The 14323-nt window shown below is 40.4% G+C and overlaps 4 protein-coding genes across 4 annotated transcripts; 2 read left to right on the plus strand and 2 right to left on the minus strand.

Annotated features, from left to right (window-relative positions):
- Window positions 1–7147: 7147 nt before the first annotated feature.
- On the plus strand, window positions 7148–7982 carry LOC106372954 (wall-associated receptor kinase-like 18). The gene is made up of 3 exons (XM_013813204.1): window positions 7148–7224; window positions 7310–7362; window positions 7438–7982. Exons 1-3 carry the CDS (start codon window positions 7148–7150, stop codon window positions 7980–7982), a joined length of 675 nt encoding a protein of 224 aa, XP_013668658.1.
- A 306-nt stretch (window positions 7983–8288) lies between these two features.
- Window positions 8289–9803, minus strand: LOC106374329 (ethylene-responsive transcription factor ERF015-like). The gene has a single exon (XM_013814384.3). The coding sequence runs from the start codon at window positions 8966–8968 to the stop codon at window positions 8426–8428; it is 543 nt and encodes a 180-aa protein (XP_013669838.1). The 5' UTR covers window positions 8969–9803; the 3' UTR covers window positions 8289–8425.
- Window positions 9804–10004: 201 nt separating this feature from the next.
- On the minus strand, window positions 10005–11440 carry LOC106375637 (octanoyltransferase LIP2p, chloroplastic). Its single transcript, XM_013815599.3, has 4 exons — window positions 11160–11440; window positions 10802–11066; window positions 10577–10727; window positions 10005–10491 (listed from the first exon to the last, which is right to left on the minus strand). Exons 1-4 carry the CDS (start codon window positions 11279–11281, stop codon window positions 10184–10186), a joined length of 846 nt encoding a protein of 281 aa, XP_013671053.2. The 5' UTR covers window positions 11282–11440; the 3' UTR covers window positions 10005–10183.
- A 152-nt stretch (window positions 11441–11592) lies between these two features.
- On the plus strand, window positions 11593–13855 carry LOC106434446 (chloroplast envelope membrane protein-like). The gene is made up of 7 exons (XM_013875318.3): window positions 11593–12311; window positions 12395–12480; window positions 12572–12745; window positions 12867–12981; window positions 13065–13162; window positions 13290–13425; window positions 13522–13855. The coding sequence occupies exons 1-7, from the start codon at window positions 11682–11684 to the stop codon at window positions 13588–13590; spliced, it is 1308 nt and encodes a 435-aa protein (XP_013730772.2). The 5' UTR covers window positions 11593–11681; the 3' UTR covers window positions 13591–13855.
- Window positions 13856–14323: the final 468 nt, after the last annotated feature.

The raw sequence follows: 14323 nt of genomic DNA on the forward strand, positions 1-14323 counted from the left end.
ATGGAAACTAGAAATGAAGACTTTGACTAAAGACCGAAATTAATGATTTTTGTTGAATTCTTTTTCCCATGCACGACCAAGACTTCCTTGCTGACTCCCTCTTGGCATTCTTGATGAGAATGGGCTTGAAATGGACTGAGGAAAGGTCTGGTCGAATTTGGTGTAAAACCGACCCAAATTGAATTTGTTATGAATTTTTCTTTGGGCTGAAAAATGCTCATTTCGCCCAGCAACTAAACCAGCTCCATCTTCAGTGTCACTTAGCTCATTCAGCTCCAAGCTAGTATCACTTAGCTCACTCAGCTCATCTAGCTCATCTACTATCACTTCAGCTGGTTTCAGCTCAAGCATACTCTCTTTAGCTGGTTCCAGCTCGTCCTCAGTCTCATCAGCTGGTTTTAGATCAGTATCCTCACCATTAATCCATCCTGGTTTGTCTTTTGTTGAAGAATCATCTGGCTCAGCCATGGTCGCATCATCCTGGCCCGGGTCTATGATCCGAGGCGCATCATTCCCTCCCTCTTGAAAAGGATTTGACCTCAAATCCATTTTACCTGTATCAAAAGGAAATGAATCAGACAAAAAGAATTTAAAAATCATGTAAAATTTAGTGAAGGAAAATTTTGGAAAGAAACTTCCTTGGAGTTTTGAAGTTGGTTTCCTCGAGTACATGCATCTCCAAGTCTTAAACTGATAAGCACGATCTCTGCTTCTGTTCCTGACACCTCTTGGAGACTGATCATGTTTATCCTGGACACTCAAAACAAACATTAAAATACCAGGATCATATGTACAAGACAAGTACTTGTTCGGATCATAAACCAAAGTTTCTTTCCCTAGAACATGTAGCACACGTTTCAGATCATCATGAAGCCTATCAAAGTAAGTCTTGTACACCAGAATGGTGTCAGGGCACGTGATAGCACAGTTCCTAAAGAACAAATTCAAATCATGCGCAAGTTTCTCAGATTTAGAACACAAAAGATTAAGTTCAAATTGAGAATTTCTTATCCAAGGCTCAGCATGTTTATCAAAGAAGGTGTTGTAAATCAGAATGTTTTCGAGGCATGAACTACCATAGAACATTTCTAAAACGTGCCTAACTTGATCAGATTCAGAACACAAAAGTTTTAGTTCAAGATCAGATTCAGAATAAGAATGGACAGGTTTCAAAACAGAATCACCACAAAAATTGTTTCAGCTTTATGTGAATTCTGTTCCAGCAATGTGCTAACCATAAAATCTTCCAAAGCATATGAGGATGCAAACAAAATTCCAGTGATCAGTTCATGTCCATAAGATCTCAGACTAAAGCTATTTTCTTTGAAGACAAATGAATCAAACGATTTTCTAGAGCAGAAAACTAGTTGTTGCAAATCAAGCTCAGATGACTTTTCAAGATGATCAAGACCAGAAAGTTTTATGTCATTGGAACTGACTTTATCAAACAGATCAGGCAGAAAATTAATCAAATCAAGTTTCTCACAGTGCTCTTGAATGTATGTGGTCAAAGGCGTAGGAGTTGTGCCGGGATCAAAGCAAAGTTGGTTCTCCATGATGATGGATGTTATGCTTGGTGCTTCCGCTTCAAAGGTTGGACCAGGTTCGCCTTCCTCATCAAATATGGGACCTAGATCATCGTCATGGGTCTCCTGGTGCCAAGAAGCAGTCCTTGATGTGAGTAGTCGAATGGTTCTTCCTTAAAATCCTGTGAAAATAGAACAAGACTACTCGGATGCTCCGGTTCAAAACAGGTTAGTCCATTAGTCTCTTCATCATCAAACATAAAATCAGATTTTGGAGATGGAAGATCACATTCATCCTCACAAATGATCAAACTTTCAATCATCTCTTCATCATACTCATCAAAAATTGGTAAAGAATCTGAAAAATCTTTTTGATCTTCAAGGTTGTTTTCAGATTTACCTTTGGGTTTTTCATTGATGAATAAGGAAGGCTTAGCTACAGATGCACGTGTGGTTGTGCTCTTCTTTTGGATCTTGCTGACGTCCTTGAGGGCTTTTACCACACCCTCCACAAGGTTGTCACAAAACTCCCAGACTTCAAACTGACTGAAAAGCCTTCTTTGATCAGCTTCAAACATCTTAACCTGAAAGTTCTCAACACAAAAGGTTAACAGATAAAAATAATCCTCACACTCTCAAGTGTTTGATCTCACCCACACAAGTGTTTCTCTCAGATTTTATGGTCACTCAAGAGTCTCCTCTCAAAGTTCTAAGAGAACAAATCAAATAACCCAATGGATTTCTCCAAGCAAGCAAGAGATGAACACAAGATAGAAAGATAAAGAGAATTGTTTTGAAATCCGTATTAACCACTCCAAGGCTGGATTTCTCCTCAGCCAGCAGGATTTCTCTTCCACCACCTAGCCAAATAAATCAAACTTTTTTTTTTCTTTTCTCTTTTTTTTGATAGATCTTTTTTTTTTTTTTTTTTTTTTTTTTTTTTTTTTTTTTTTTTTTTTATAGAAGAATGGCGATAGGTAAGGTAGTGGCCCGGATTTGAGATAGAAAGATGAAGAAGAAGTGTTTAGAAATGAAAGATGAGAAAGATGGATAGATAGTACCGGTTGAGTGGCTCTGATACCACTTGATACGCCCTAAAATAGGGAAGGATCACTCGACCGGACTAAAGGGATATGAACTCGCCAAAAGGGAGAACTGATGGATTGAACGGTGACACAATGGGTTGCGGATGGCCCAATGATACTACCAGACTTCAGTTGGTGCTTGATATGACTCACAAGTCCACCAAAAGAAGGATTTCTAAACGTTGCCTGATATGACGCACAGGTCCAACGAATTAGAGGCTGTTTACTCGGAGATAACCTCACCAAGAAACAAAGAAGTGTTCTACAAAGAACAAAGAGATAAACTCAAATAAAAGGGGAAAAAGCTTCCTTATTTCGTGGCTCTTAGGCCCTATATATAGGATTACAAGTTGTAGAAATCCAAAGAAGAATGTGCTAAAAACAAGACATGGAAACTAGAAATGAAGACTTTGACTAAAGACCGAAATTAATGATTTTTGTTGAATTCTTTTTCCCATGCACGACCAAGACTTCCTTGCTGACTCCCTCTTGGCATTCTTGATGAGAATGGGCTTGAAATGGACTGAGGAAAGGTCTGGTCGAATTTGGTGTAAAACCGACCCAAATTGAATTTGTTATGAATTTTTCTTTGGGCTGAAAAATGCTCATTTCGCCCAGCAACTAAACCAGCTCCATCTTCAGTGTCACTTAGCTCATTCAGCTCCAAGCTAGTATCACTTAGCTCACTCAGCTCATCTAGCTCATCTACTATCACTTCAGCTGGTTTCAGCTCAAGCATACTCTCTTTAGCTGGTTCCAGCTCGTCCTCAGTCTCATCAGCTGGTTTTAGATCAGTATCCTCACCATTAATCCATCCTGGTTTGTCTTTTGTTGAAGAATCATCTGGCTCAGCCATGGTCGCATCATCCTGGCCCGGGTCTATGATCCGAGGCGCATCAGAACTTGACCGTATGAGAAGAGACAAGATATGTTTCCGCTGCAAAGCACCATGGTCTCCGGCTCATAAGGACGTCTGCCCTAATAAACAGTTGAGAGTTCTCACGGTGATCAACGGTTTGGAACTTGAGGTTATTGATTCGCAGGGAGAGGAGGAGTTCTTTGCTGCTCAACAACAACAAGTGTTACATACCTTATCACTAAACTCTTACTTGGGCATTGATTCCCCAAAGACAACTAAGATGAGGGGGTATATTCAAGACAAGGAGGTGATAGTCATGCTCGATAGTGGAGCATCTCACAACTTCATAACACCCGAAGTTGTGAACAAGCTACGACTGAAAGTTTGTGTTGACAGTAGCTTGGACGTGTTGTTGGGAAATGGTGTGACTGTGAACGCTTTGGGAATTTGCCAAGCAGTCACATTTCAACTAAACAAGACCAACTTCACAAGTGACTTCATCTCTTTAGAACTGGGAAACGTGGATGTGATACTCGGCATACAATGGCTTGAAACGTTAGGCATGTGCGAAGTGGACTGGAGGGAGCAGGTTCTTTCGTTTGTCTACAATGGGAATAAGGTGACTTTGCGAGGTGAGAAAGATCTCCATTGCACCAAGTTCTCATTCAAGTCGTTGTTGCCAGTCTCTACTTGTAGTAAGACAGGAAGGGAAGTGCGTCTTACTACATCTAGTGCTACATCTTCGAAACCAGATCCATCACCAAAATTCCCACTGCTACTCCAAGAATATTCAGATGTATTTGCGGTTCCTACTACCTTACCTCCCTTTCGAGGAAAGGAACACGCAATCATCTTGAAACAGGGAGTGTCTGCAGTATCTGTTCGACCCTATCGTTATCCTCACGCAAGTATGGTGGCAATGGAACAGATGGTGACTGAAATGCTATCCACCGGAATTATACGTCCTAGTACTAGTCCTTTCTCAAGTCCAGTCTTGCTGGTAAAGAAAAAGGACGGGTCATTGCGTTTCTGTGTGGACTATAGAGCATTGAACCGAGCTACGGTATTGGATAAATATCCAATTCCAGTCATTGACCAGCTCTTAGATCAACTTCATGGCGCTTCAGTGTTCTCAAAATTGGATCTTCGTTCGGGTTATCATCAGATAAGAATGGTAGAAGAAGACATTCAAAAGACAGCTTTCCGAACAGTGGAGGGTCATTACGAGTTCTTAGTCATGCCCTTCGGCTTGACTAATGCGCCAGCCACGTTTCAAGCATTGATGAATCAGGTGTTCAAACCTTTTCTTCGCCGATTTGTACTGGTGTTCTTCGATGATATTTTGATCTACAGTGCGAATGAGGAAGAGCACGAGGACCAATTGAGATTGGTCTTGCAGGTGTTGCGTGAACAGAAGCTATATGCAAACTTGAAGAAATGTACCTTTGGTGTGCAATCTGTGGAATATCTTGGGCACATAATTTCTTCAGAGGGGGTCGCGACTGATGCAGTAAAAACAGAGGCAATGACAGCGTGGCCAATTCCAAAAACAGTAAAACAGTTACGTGGATTCTTGGGTTTAACAGGCTATTACAGACGGTTCGTCTTGGCTTATGGCAGTATAGCTCGACCACTCACTTGGTTACTGAAGAAAGATCAGTTTGAATGGTCTACAGAGGCTCAACAGGCGTTTGATAACTTGAAGAAGGCCATGGTTACGGCTCCAGTTTTAGCTTTACCAGACTTCAGTCAAGTGTTTGTTGTGGAATCTGACGCTTCTGGGTTTGGACTTGGAGCGGTTTTGATGCAGAACAAGAGACCTATAGCGTTCTTCAGTCATGCTTTAACTCCACGAGAACAAATGAAGCCAGCATATGAAAGGGAATTGATGGCTATAGTCATGGCTATCCGCAAATGGAAGCATTATCTACTGGGCCGCAAGTTTCATGTACATACGGATCAACGCAGTTTGAAATTCTTACTGGAGCAGAGAGAAGTTAATTTGGAGTATCAAAAGTGGTTGACTAAAATTTTGGGTTTCGACTTTGACATTTTTTACAAGCCAGGTCCTGAGAACAAAGCAGCGGATGGATTATCTCGTTCAATATCGTTTTCTTCTCTTTGTTTGGCGCTGACTGTTCCTACAGTGCTGCAATGGGAGGACTTGTTTCATGAGATTAACGAGGATAAGGCCATACAATCCATTCTTGCGAAGCTACAAACCGGGGAGTTGATTTCTAAGAAGTACCGTGTGATGGATGGGAAGTTATGGTCTAAGCAACGTCTGGTGGTTCCAAAATCGTCACGGTTCATACAACTGATTCTTCAAGAAGCTCATGATAGTAAGGTTGGGGGTCATTCTGGCGTGTTGAAAACGGTGAAGAGAGTTCAGTGTTCGTTTTTCTGGAAGGGTATGTACAAGCAGATTCGACAATATGTGGCTTCTTGCGCAGTTTGTCAGACACATAAACATTCCACACTCTCGCCGGCCGGACTGCTTCAACCGTTACCAATTCCGGAGAAGGTTTGGGAGGATATTAACATGGACTTCATCGAGGGTTTACCAACTTCGAATGGTTATAATGTGATCTTGGTGGTGATCGACAAGTTGAGCAAGTTTGCTCATTTTCTGAGTTTCAAGCATCCGTTTACTGCTTTGGATGTGGCTAAGAAATTTGTGGATGAGGTGGTTAAGCTGCATGGGTTTCCTAAAAGTATTGTGTCGGACAGGGATCGCATTTTCTTGAGTTCTTTTTGGACGGAGGTATTTCGTTTGTCTGGAACTACACTGAAGTATAGCACAGCGTTTCATCCTCAAACCGATGGTCAGTCCGAAGTTCTGAATCGTTGTTTGGAAACGTATCTGCGCTGTTTCTCATCGTCACACCCTCGTTCGTGGCACACTTACTTGGCTTGGGCTCAGCTGTGGTATAATACAACATACCATAAGTCTCTTCAGACGACTCCTTTCAAGGTTTTGTTTGGCAGGGATCCACCACCATTGTTGCGATTTGAATCTGGCTCCACAACAAATTTTCAGTTGGATAGAGCATTGCAAGAAAGGGATGATGCCTTGGATGCTTTGAAAGAGAATTTGTTACGCGCGCAGGATATCATGAAGTCACAGGCCGATAAATCGCGACGCGAAGTGGAGTTTGTGGTGGGTGACATGGTTTATCTCAAGCTGCAGCCATATCGTCAGAAGTCTGTGGTCAAACGTTTCAATCAGAAACTAGCGGCTAAGTTTTTTGGCCCGTATAAGGTCATTGAACGCGTGGGCAAGGTAGCGTACAAGTTGGAGCTACCTCCTGAGGCTAGAATTCATACGGTCTTTCATGTCTCTCAATTAAAGCTTGCTGTGGGTCAACAAATTCAGAGTGAGGCTCTACCTCCGGGCTGTCTTACTGTTAACGATACAGTGGAGGAACCAGAGGATGTGTTAGACAAACGCTACAACCCGAAAGGAGATTTGGAACTATTGGTGCAGTGGAAAGGCAAGTCTTCCTTGGAGAACTCGTGGGTGTTGTATCAGGAGTTTCAGGAGTGTTTTCCTTCTTACCAGCTTGAGGGCAAGCTGGATTTCGTTGGGGGAAGTATTGATAGGTTTAAGAAGGTGTATGTGCGTAAGAGAGGAGGGAAAGAAGTGATGAAGTCTGATGAGGAAGAGAGTTGAAGATATGTGGAAGGAGTTTGAAATAAAAGGAGTGCAGAAACTTCTAGTTGGAGTGGAGGCTTTGCAGTTACGCAGGGAGTTGTTATAAATAGAGATGGTATTGCTTTTGTAGAGATTATGCTTTGTATGTTGTAACTCACAGACGTTATGAGTCTTGAGCTAACAGTCGTTATGAGACTGACGTGAATGGTGATCTCGTTATGAGAGTGAACCAGAATCGTACTACAAAGTTGTAACTCTTTACATTGGAATACGAAGTAGAAGTTCTTAGTCTTTATCTCTGAATACATCTAGAGTCTATCAGTACGGTTGGGTATGTGGATCCAGAGTATTACCGGTCCAGCCAGTATACAGATAAGAGTGATGTTTATAGCTTTGGAGTCATCCTAGCCGAACTTATTACTGGAGATAAACCTGTTGTAATGTTACAAAACACTCAAGAAATAATAAGCTTGGCAGAGCATTTCAAGGTTGCAATGAAAGAGAGGAGACTTTCTGATATTATGGATGCTCGAATAAAAGATGATTGCAAACCAGAACAAGTAATGGCAGTTGCACATCTGGCGCTGAAGTGTTTGAGCTCGAAAGGTAAGAAGCGTCCAAATATGAGAGAAGTTTTTGCGGAGTTGGAGAGGATATGTAGTTCCCCAGAGGATTCACTGGTGGTGCAGATTCAGAATGATGAAGAAGATGGAGAGGAGGAGGAAGAAGAAGAAGTTCGAAATATGATAAACAAGGGAGATTCGTTGAGCGTTGGCGTGACTGCTCCAGCCTTTAGTATTGAAGCTTCATCTTCTTCTTTAGATGCTGAACCATTGTTTCCTCGTTTGACATGGTGACTCAAACAGACTGTACTAATGGTGAATAGATTTTATAATCTTGTGAATGTATGAGTAGTAAAAGTGGTAAGACTGTAAGTTGTGATTTTCGCTTTGGATTTCAAGACATTGTCTTTGTATTTATGTGTGTTTGAGATTATATATTTGTAATTTATGGTTGACATGTAGTTGTTTTATATGTAACTTAACTGTGATGGCATACATACAACAGAAGATCAAGCTTAGACGCCAACTCCTAATCATTTCATTCATGCTAAACATCTTAAAAGACGCACAGAAAAAAAAGGAGTACAGACAGGCAAAAAAAAGGGAAAAATAAACTGCATGCTAAACATAACAAGTTCAAAGACAAGTATGCATGTATATACTCGCAAAATATGTAGCTGGAGGGACAGAAGTAACTATTGGTTAAACCATATTACAGCTAAAAGTGACTGCAAGCATCAGACTAGATCGTCTATCCAGTCAATGTCCATCATGAGGAAATTGTCCAGATGCAAGTCTTCTACTGAGAATATTGATTCTACACTTGCATCCACTGGGAGATAATGTTCATCGGCCATCTCCATAATCTCAGTAGAAACAGATGCATCCGGGGATGCAGAAACCTGATCTGTCTCCGGGATTGGTGTGGCAGGGGAAGGCACAGACACAACTGATGAAGCATGGTTTGTTGCTATTGTCTGTATGTCAAGCTTGGACAGAGGCCGGACAGAGCCTTCAGGAAGCTCAGGCTTTTTACTAGAGGGAAAGTTGAAAACTCCCTTCTCACCCCTAATGCAGAACAACGCTGCATCATAAGCTCGAGCTGCCTTCTCTGGATCATCATATGAACCTAGCCATATTCGTCTTGCAGTCCTTGGAACTCTGATTTCAGACACCCACTTGCCCCACGACCTCTTTCTGACACCCCTGTAGCATTTAAACCTTCCATCTTCATGAGCTTCTTCTAGTAAAGGAGATTTAGGAGTAGAGGGTGGCATCATGTCCCTAACAGAAGCAGATTTTTAAAGAATAGTGTGTAAACAGCTTTATGCACAAGTATGAAAGGCTAAAAGAACATTTGTGTTGAGCTATGGAGCAGGTGGAGATGGAGTGAAGAGGCACGCCATGTTTGTCAACAGCACGTGGCATAGAAGAAGCTGCTGTTGTGCCAGGATAGCAGAGACCTCAAGGTATCGACTGACAAGATATCTGTCAAGCATACGTTTTTTTAAAGAGAGACACCGCAAAAAAGAAAGTAGGAGGGGAAGAACCTACTGGTTTGTTAATTGTTACAAGTCAGATGTCCGTTTCTTTCCTGAAGTTGAGACACGAGTAAGAACCACCACAATTTCTGGAGATATTATGAGATCAGTCCAAAGGCTAGATAAGAGTTTCAGTTTTATTCCATGTGTCAGCCAGATAATCTGTAAAAGCATTAATGTAGACTGACATCTTTTGATGGAAACTTTTGATCCAAGTCCAGTGAGCGTTAAAAAGATACCTTAAGTGGAAGATAGTCCTGGAAACTGAGCTACACTTCTTGTATTCATGTGATCTGAGGAACCAAGCCTAACAACATTGAAACGGAAAGAACTATTCAAACTGTTAAAGAGGAAAGAGCCAAGAAAGAAAAGGTAAGATAGCCTGCAAATTTTCTAAGGTTAGAAACATTAACTAGAATCTTATAATCTTTATTGTGTTATTATGTACTTCTTACTCAAGGCACTAAAGTTTAATGTTGTACTTCAGTTGATCGTCATACATAACACACTGATCTCCATCAGCAAACTGCAAGCTGCAAAAAGACAGGTATGCATAAAAGAAATGTCAACTAGTAATGAAAATATCTCTGCTGAGCAAGTGACCCTTCACCAAAATCTCTGGCTTCTGGATATTATGGTTATCCTTTTAATTCACCAAACTTGGTTTGTAATTAGTTTTTTTTTTTAACTATCTTTTCTAAACCACTGCCATCTTCCATGTATGATATATCTGAGTTTCTATCAGTCATTTTATTGACTAGGATTTCATGAGTCCTGCATCCAAACACTTCTTTCAAGCCATCTCACAAATCATAACAATGCAAAAGAGAAGTAGAGAGAGACCAATCTCATACAAAAATCAGACAATGTCACAAACTACCAATAAATCTTTTTCTGTGGATAAGATCTTTATGTTAAAGTTACAACAATGTTACAGAGATTGCAAGACTTTTGTTACTCCAATCGTCTGAAAGGCTCGGCTTTCAAAATATCAAGATCTGAAACTGTTTGCTTTTCGATATGAAGCTGGAAAACTTCAGAGAATTCCTTAAGTAAAGACTCATGAGCTATATCTATCAACCTCAAATCACCATGTTCTCCATCTTCAAGCAAACACTTTATGCTCCCAACTTGTCTGTCTCTAATCCCACACGGAACTATAGAGTTGAATGGTGTTAAATCAGTAGTAACATTAAGCGCAAGACCATGATACGTTATCCATTTCGACACACGAATACCAATAGCCGCCACTTTTTGGTTGCCTACATAAACATTAGCAAACAAAACAAGATCAAAATACACTACAAAAAAAAATCTAAAAGACAATGTTATGTGTTTGAGACATACCAACCCAAACTCCAGTTAAACCATCAAGACGTGAAGCTTTGATAGAGAAAGCAGAGGAAAGAACTCTAATAACAACCTCTTCAAGCGTCCTGAGGTACCAATGAAGATCCATCTCGTGATTCCGGAGATTGATTATAGGATACATAACTAGCTACATTGTTCAGACAATCACATTCATTAGCTTGAAGAACTCATAAGACAACAAAGAAACTTGACATTAGTTACCTGACCAGGGCCATGGTAAGTGACTTCACCACCACGTTCAGTTCGATACACATCGAAAGGAGCATCCTTTACGTCGAAATTGAGATAATCCTCTGAACTGCCAGTTCCCATTGTGTAAACAGGAGAGTGTTGTAGTAAAATCACAGTGTCAGGACAGTCTTGGTTTCCATCAATCAATGCCTTTTTCTCCTCGACGATGCGTTTCTGCCATGTCCAAGCTTTCTTGTACGGAACCATCTTGTCGTGGAGATCAAAACACTGGCACCTGACCAAAAAAAAAGGTTTTTATAAATTGGTGGTGATTGCACTGAAGGTGTTCGTTAAAATGCCTCAAAGAAAAAAGTATCGAGACTTTTACTTTCTTGGGTTGCTGAAGAAGACCTTCACGGATCTGAATACTTTGTTTCTGTTGGCGTTCGTACGAGGGTGGTGATGATGGAGACCAGGAAGTAGCGTTTCTACTAGATGCAGCGACTCCATAACACTGATGTTAGTTGAAACTTGCTTTTGTCTGAAATTCAGTTTCTAGCCAATAAGAAAAGAGTAATAACAATTTTGACTTAAAAATATTTTTTTTTATTTAAATATTTGAAACGAGAGAGCAATATCTTGTGGATAAGAGATATATTACGTGTTAAGAAGACGATAACAAAACAAAGAGAGTGGCTTTATCTATCGTTTTGTCCTGCCATCTGCTTCTCTCTTCCGGTAACTTTCTCGGAAAACCTCTGTTTCTTATCTGTTTCGGAGGTTCTTCAGTGAGTTCTGTGTCTTAAGGATTGCAAAGTTGTTGACTTTTCACAAAGAACTATGATGGGTTTCGTCGAAGATTCCGTTTTGCTAACTTAGATTACAGTCCAAACAATGTTGAGTTTGATTCATGTCCTTGATGAGCTCGTCTTTGGTCTTATGCCACTGCTTATCATTCACTAGCCAACACTCAGTTCTTGCTTCATCTCCAACCTCCCTTGGTTATAATCGCTTTCAGTCGATTTCGTTGCGGGGTAAGAGAAGGAAGAAGCTTTGGAGATTCGTTCCCAGTGCGGAGAAGGAGGATAGTCACACGGGTAATAGCAAGAGGAGAAGAAGCTGGTGGCAGAGGTTCTTCTTTGACGATGATGGGAACTGGCTTGGTTTGAGGGACGACGACATCGTTGACGAGACGGCTGAGCTTGAGAAGGATGATGAGATGTCTGATGAAGAGAAATTCGAGACGTGGAAGAGACGTGCAGAGGCCATCGTGGAGCTACGGGAAGGTCAGGAGGAGATTGGTGATAATAATGTTGGGGATGTGAGCAAGAAGTGGGAGGATTGGATTGTGGATTCAGACGACAGTTTAGTTGAGTCTTGGAGCCGAGGAGACGAGGGAAGTGAAGACAGATCAGAGCTTGATGAGTTGACTGTTCCGGAGAGAGGGTTGGTTAAAATGGTGAGGGATATGGTTTTAGGAGTAGAGGAGGAAGATATTCTTTACGAAGACCGTGTGTTTCGCTATGCATCTTCAAAATCGGTGAGTTATGTTCTTACATCTTGCAATGATAACTTATGCTTCTTGTTACTTGTGTTGTCAATGCTCATTGTAACTCTTTGCAGGCAAAGTTTTTGGCGGTGTTGATCCTCATACCATGGGCATTAGACTTTCTAGCTCATGATTATGTACTCATGCCTTTCTTAGACAGGTGATTTCTTCATTTGCTACTGTTATGTTTTCCATTTGCATTGTGGTAGTCCCCAGTTTGATTGTTTAGCATGTGCCTTCTTTACTTACAGATATGTAAAGACTGTACCACTTGCTGCCCAGACGCTTGATGTGAGACGTAGTCAAAAGCTAGAGATGGTAAAGGAACTGAACAGAGAAAAAGCTAGGTACCGTCTTGAAGTGGAGATTGGCAAAACTCCTCCTCTTTCTGATGGTGATTTATGGTGGGAGTTGCGTGGTAAAGCGTAAGAGACACAACAACTTACGCCACATTTTTTAGCTTTCTTTTGATGTTTGAGTGTTGAAAACTCATCTTGATATGTATGTCAGATAGTTCATTTAGTATCCTTTGGTTTATTTCAACAGCTTGGAGCTGCGAGAGGAGTGGAGATTAGAGAACCGGAAAGCATTTGCCAACATATGGTCTGATATGGTGTTTGGGATCTCACTCTTCGTTCTTTTGTACGCCAATCAGGGTCGAGTAAGTTTCTGTTATATCACCAATCTACAATGACATAATAGCTGTTAAGCCCATTGTGTTAACATGTGATAAACCCTCTTCAGGTAGCCTTGTTGAAGTTTACAGGATACAAAATCATAAACAACATTTCAGACACAGGAAAAGCATTTCTCATCATCCTTATCACCGACATATTCTTGGGGTAAATGTCCTAATGTTTGCGTTAATGAAGATCATAACAAATGTTAAAGATGTTATAGTTATAGGAACCTGATATTGATGACCAGTTATGCAGGGAAGGTATATAACTTAATGCTTCTTTTTTGTAGGTACCATTCTGAATCTGGATGGGAGACATTGTTAGAGATAATAATGGAGCATTATGGTCTTGAAGTTGAGCAATCTACTATAACCATTTTCATCTGCCTCGTCCCCGTTGTTATTGACGCTTGTGTTAAGCTCTGGGTATCTTCTCTTCTACTTTTGTGTCCTCTTTTTTGGCATTATGTGTATCTCCTTTTATTTCTTCTTTTTTGCTCATGATCTCTTTCTCTTGTGCAGCTGTTTAAGTTCCTTCCAAGACTGTCTCCGAGAGTTTCCAACATTTTCCAGGAGATGAAACGTCATTAAGTAGTAGTATCCACCATTAAAACCCTCCTCTTAAGTACTCTGTTGCTATGACACAAACCATTCTTCAGCTTCATTTAATTTCAGATACACACATAAGATAAACATAGGCTATTTTTGTCATCTTGATTCTTTTTCTGCTGAATTGTCGGTGAAAAAATTGAGAGAACATGGTCTGTGGGCTCTCGCAACAGTACGTTGTCATGTACACAATAAACATTAAACATTAAACAAACCTACAAAAGAATCCCTTTGGGCTTTGGCTTTATGCATACTTGTGAAGTTGTAATCTTATCTTCACATGCGAAGTTCTCATATTTTATGATTATCTTTTTGGTAGGACATATATATATATATCCAATTAATAAAGATACAAATTTCAAAAGTTGTGAAAGAATTATAAGTCTTGTCACCTTTTGACTTGCCTTTGGCTTTTTTGGATGGTTGATTTGATGATTAGGATTTAAGTTTTTAAGAGCTCAAACTTCCACACAAAACTCTCATGCCTTTGTTGACCCAAAACACTTTTTTCTTTCTCTTTTGGTCCAAGCACAATGTTTCAAAAGATGACCATGCAAATGTGCAAGGTTTTGATTGACAAAAAAAAAACTAAAGCAGTATCCAAAGTATATTATTTAAAATCATTAGATGGTTTTATCATGTGGTTGAAGCCTTGAAGGTCATACACAGCTCACAAGTGACACAACGTCTCTATATCAAAATCTATTAGAAGTCT

Source organism: Brassica napus, chromosome C1 (assembly GCF_020379485.1).
Source record: "Brassica napus cultivar Da-Ae chromosome C1, Da-Ae, whole genome shotgun sequence".
Taxonomy (NCBI): Eukaryota; Viridiplantae; Streptophyta; class Magnoliopsida; order Brassicales; family Brassicaceae; genus Brassica; species Brassica napus.